Below are 5544 nucleotides of genomic sequence, written 5' to 3' on the forward strand. Positions count from 1 at the left end.
GATAAAGAAGGAGAGTCAAGGCCTACGAACGCAGTGCAGCTACCTTGATAGTCTCTAAAACTCTAGGATCCCCAATCAGCAACCGCCGCTACGATCGGTATCGCCTGGATTTGCACACAAGGTGTAGGGAGTAACGTGAGTATACCAACTCAGTAAGTAACAAGTCCAAACTTTGGACTGAAAGGTAGTGACGAACTCAGCCTCAACAGATATAACAGAAATAAATGTGCAGAAATGTAGGCATGCTCTCAAGTCGAATATACAGCTCAAACAGTAAAGGAAATACAACTCTGCTATCTCTACATGCCAATGCACATACTGTATGAAATGACCATGTGCTCCACTCTCAAGTATTCAATCACTCGGTACTGTATATAGCCATCCGGCCCTGGGAAATCCATCCCGGAACATATACAACACTGACTATAAGTTACCAGTATCGAGGGAAAAGGGCAATCCAACCATGTACAGAAATCCATCTCCAGGTATCAAGTACTTCGGACAAATCCATGTCCAAGGAAATCCATCCCTCAATAATATCACCCCGCGTATAATGGGGGGGGTGTTACAGACTCTGGAGGGGCTCCTGCAGCCCAAGCGCTATCATAATCATCAATATAATCGCTGCGGCGTGAAGACCGATCCCATAACTATCACTCATAACCAGGCTCTCGGCCTCACTCAGTCATCAACCTCTCCAGTCTCACCTACGTGTTCACAATGCCATGAAAACAAACCCGGAACAATGATATGATGACTCAATAACTAATCGAGACTGAGATATGATATAAAAATACATGAACATGACTGAGTACGGAATATTAATGAAAATAATGAGATGACAACAAGAAACGACCAGTAAGGGTTCCAACAATACCAGCATAAAGCCTAAACATGATATCTAGCATGATTTACAGCTCAATTACTTTATCACATGATGAAAGCATGGATATTAGCAGAATAGAGTCACTAGACGGTGCCATGGAATCACCCAGTCCACAATTCTCACGGTGCACACCCGCACAACCGTCACTTGATATGTGCATCACCTCAATACCAATTGCATAACACATAATTTAGGGTTTCGAACCCTCAAACCCCAGTTTGGAAGCGTAACTTACCTCAAACCAAGAGAAATCCTACTCCGTGATGCCCTTGCCTCTCAAATCGTCCACCAAACATCCCAAATCTAGCCACAAGCAATACAATACGATCAATATAGGCTAAAGGAACCAATTCCACAAGAAATATACCACATTATGGCCAAAATCCAAAATCGACTCAAACCCGGCCCACGTCTCAGAATCCAATAAAATCACAAAAACCGAAAGCCTATTCACTCATGAGTTTAACCATACCAAATTTATCAAAATCAGACCTCATTTGGTCATTCAAATCCCCAAAATTCACTCTCCAATTCTCAAGCCCTAAATCCCCCAAATTTCTAGTTCAAATACCTAATTAGATGATGAATAAAGCCATGAATTCACAAAATTTATACCATTATAGGTTAGAATCACTTACCCCAACGTTGCTCCTTGAAAACCTTCGAAAAATCGCCTCTCTCTCGAATTTCTCAAGTTCAAAATTGAAAATGAAAGACAAAACCTCGAGCTGGTGTTTTCTGCTCAGCAAAACTGCACCTGCGGTCCTAGTTCCGCACCTGTGGAACCACATCTGCGAACTGGGCTCCGATTCTATGGAAATTCATTAAAATCCAGACTCCGCTCCTGCGATCACTTGAACGCATCTGCAGTCATCGCAGATGCGGGACCCAAGCCGTACCTGCAATCCATCTACGCATCTGCGCCTCCCAAACCGCTTCTGCGACCACCGCAGATGTGGGATTTCCATCGCACCTGCGGTCTGAGCCCAGGTCTCCCTTAGCCATACCTGCGACTCTTCCTTTGTTCCTGCGGCCTCGCACCAGCGGTTCCCACTCCGCAGGTGCGGAAACACCATAACCAACAGCTTCAGCTGCATTTCATCAACTCCAATTCTTTCGTTAACCACCTGAATCACCCCAAAGCCCTCGGAACCTCGACCAAACATACCAACAAGTCATATGACCCCCTATGGACTTAGTCGAACCTTCGAATTTCTCAAAATAATATCGAAATACCAAATTACCCTCAGATTCAAGCCTAAGAACTTCTAAACTTCTAAATTCCGTAAACGACGCCGAAACCTATCAAAGAACGTCTGAATGACCTTAAATTTTACACACACATCAAAAATGACACCAAAAACCTACTCCAATTTCCGGAAATCCATTCTGACCCCGATTATCAAAATTTCCACTGTCGACCAAAATCGCCAAATTTTTAAATTTCGCCAATTCAAGCCTAATTCTCCTATGGACCTCCAAATCACATTTTGGATGCGCTCCTAGGTCCATAATCACCTAACGGAGCTAACGGAACCATCAAAATTCAAATCCGAGATCGTTTACATATAAGTTAATAGCTGGTTGACTTTTCCAAATTAAGCTTCTAATAAAGAGACTAAGTATCTCAATTTACTCTGAAACCACTCCGGACACGAACCAACTAACCTGGTATAACACAATATAGTTGAAGAACACAAAAAGAAGTAGGAATGGGGAAAATGGGGCTATAACTCTCGAAACGACCGGGCGGGTCGTTACAAGAATTCTCTACATGCCTAGAATATTCTAAGGACTCTTCTAACAAATCTATAGGGTTCTAGGATCTTCCAAAGGAAATATCCATATTTTTGTAGAACCTTCCCACAAGTAATAGCTCCTTCCTATGTAAGCTTTTCACATGGAAAAATATATTTTAGATGATACTTATGTGGCATGATGATGTAGCGATTCATGACACTCTCCCCACCCAATTTTGCTCCGCCCTTGGCACAAAGCTTCGACATATAGGTGTGCACCTCACCTTGGCATTTTCGGAGATCATTGTCCATTAGCCACGATGCCTTATGAAGTGGTTTGTCTTCCCATGTTACAAGGTACTGGTCATCTTTCTTCTTGCTTCATTTGTAATTTGGATGGCTAGCAATAATAACCTCGATCCTCCGCCCATTGAATGCATTTCCTTGCTCTTGGCCTGAATCTCCCCATGACTTTACCAAATCTAGCATCTTCTCAAGCATTAGGTCCATGCTCCACTCCCTACTTGACTTTCCTCCATGGTCCCAGCCTTTCTAGCAAGCTTGAGCTCTCTCCCTGGTGCACCATCTTAGTCCAATAGCGTTCCATCATGTTGCAACTCATCATCCTCTTCAACTGTGTTCACCTAACTTTCCTTGTTACCACCATGCTCCCTTTTCATGGCTCCAAGTTAGGCCTTGGAATTCTCTACTCCTAGCTTATATTCTAAGCGCATCCCCCTGATTCAGACGGTCTCTTCTGTGTCACACTCATGTGCCTATGCAAAGTTTTCGGCCTTTGCTGCAAGCTTCCCCAACTCTAGGCATGCCCTTGCTTGATATGTCCCTTTACAAAAGTATCACCCTCCATTAGGCACGTACTCTCCACCGTTGTTCGGCCCCTTGTCGTTTCCCTTGGACCCTTGTTTGTTATGGTATTGCCCCCTGCCATTTCCCTCGTGTGCCTCGGCTATGTCTTTCCCTTTGTCCTTGTCATGATCTCTCTGTTATACCTAATTTCAATGATGACAATAGTGAAAATCTAATTGTATCTGTTTAATTGCAGAAAATTAGGAGGACATTCCACAACCAAAGGAAGTCAATATGTCAAGGATATCATAAAGGAAACACGATCAAGTGCAGCAAGGATAATGCTAAATCAAAGGATGTCAAGGCCATCAAAAAGGAAACAAGATCAAGTGCAGTCAATATATGAAGACAAACCTTACTTCAAGGATCGATTTGGAATCTGGAGATTCTGAAGACTGATCGATCAAATCAAATCACAAATCACTCCCTTGATTATGAATACGAAAAATAAGGAAGTTAATGAATCTAGCCCATTTCTTGAGCAGGATTCTGAGGCACCCCTTGGGTCAAAACTCTTAGAATATTTTATGCCTCAATCAAGGGTCAATCTGCAACGGCTACTCAAGACTCTTGTATAAGAAGACTGGTAGACTCAAGAATTCAATTACGCAACTTACCATTGTCTTCTATGTCTTTCTAGTTCTTAGCACAAATATTGTATTCCTAAGTTTACTAGCGTCTCAAAAGATAGGAAGCGTGAGGAAATAAAATAAGATTTGTGTCAAGTTTGTAAAACATCCTAGCTAAGAATCGTTGATGGTAAACAATCCAAAAACCATTACTACTATAACAAACTGGATCTAAGAGAACCAGTGTGACCCAAGGGAACTGGATGTAGGTACCACACCGGTATTGAACCAGTATAAAACTTTTGTGTTCTCAATTTTTAAATTCCTTGCAATTTATTTTCATAGTAAATAAAATTTGCTGATAAAGTGAAGTCAACTAATTCTCTTCTGAGTCGACTAAGTTTTTAATTTAACTGCAATTCACCCCCTCCCCCTGTACTTTCAATTGGTATCAAAGCGAGGACTCACAATATTGCCTAACTGTAAGTGGGGAAAAGATCACGACGTCAAACGCAGTTGTTGGAACTCTGTTTATAGAAGGGACTTCTCAAGTAAGACCACCATACTTCAATGGCCAACACTTTTCACACTGGAAAGTGCATATGGAAACCTATACAATGTCATACGACATCAAAGTATGGTGTGTGATCAAAAAGGGAAATATTCCAATTCCTTCAAAGAAGGATAAAGATGGCGAGATCATAGTATCACCTGATCCTCTAGACTTAGATGATTACACTGAAGAACAAGCGAATGTTATTCAAGTGAATGCTAGGGCTACAAATATTTTATATAATGCCATCAGTGGTGAAGAGTATGAAAAGATATCAAGACGTGAAACTGCTAAAGAAATGTGGGACAAGTTAGAAGTCACATATGAAGGAACCAACAAAGTGAAAGAGACAAGAATAAATCTCCTTGTGCGTGACTATGAACTATTTCAAATGAAAGACGGAGAATCTGTTGAATAAATGTTCTCTCGATTCAGCAAAATTCTCCGGGACTTGAAATGCTTTGGTAGACCAATCAGAAGCGGAGAACAGGTCAAAACATCCTAAGAAGTCTACCCACTATTTGGCAACCCAAAGTTATTGCTCTTGAATGTCAGGATCTCGACAAGATGTCATATGAGGAACTCAGAGATGATCTTATTGCTTTTGAGAAAACACACTTAGACAGGCAAATTCATCAAGAGAAAAGGAAAATAATCGCTTTTAAAGCAATTGTGGCTGAATCAGAAATTGAAGAAGAACAATAAGAAGAAAAAGGAGGAGGAGGAGAAGAACAAGATGAAAACATTGTTATGATCTCCAAAGTCATGACAAGCATGATGAGGAGGAACATGAACAATAAAATAGGCAAGCCCAACTTCAGAAAAAGTGAGATGGGAAATGAAAATGATAAAAATGATGGAAGATATTATGAATGTGGAAAACACGGACATATTCAAGCAGAGTGCCCTGAACTGAAAAAGAAACTCAGC

The 5544-nt window shown here is 41.3% G+C and overlaps 1 protein-coding gene across 1 annotated transcript; it reads left to right on the forward strand.

Moving 5' to 3' along the window:
- The first annotated feature begins 4678 nt into the window (after positions 1-4678).
- On the forward strand, positions 4679-5319 carry LOC138892786 (uncharacterized). Its single transcript, XM_070176525.1, has 2 exons — positions 4679-4981; positions 5170-5319. Exons 1-2 carry the CDS (start codon positions 4679-4681, stop codon positions 5317-5319), a joined length of 453 nt encoding a protein of 150 aa, XP_070032626.1.
- Positions 5320-5544: the final 225 nt, after the last annotated feature.

The sequence above is a fragment of the Nicotiana tomentosiformis genome, chromosome 5 (assembly GCF_000390325.3).
Source record: "Nicotiana tomentosiformis chromosome 5, ASM39032v3, whole genome shotgun sequence".
NCBI lineage: Eukaryota > Viridiplantae > Streptophyta > Magnoliopsida > Solanales > Solanaceae > Nicotiana > Nicotiana tomentosiformis.

What these genes read in the sequence shown, in the direction of transcription:
- LOC138892786 (XM_070176525.1), top strand. Translation starts at nt 4,679, where the DNA reads ATGTCATACGACATCAAAGTATGGTGTGTGATCAAAAAGGGAAATATT. An exon ending in AGACAAGAATAAATCTCCTT is followed by an intron (nt 4,982 to 5,169) that starts GTGCGTGACTAT and finishes CTTGAATGTCAG; the next exon opens with GATCTCGACAAGATGTCATA.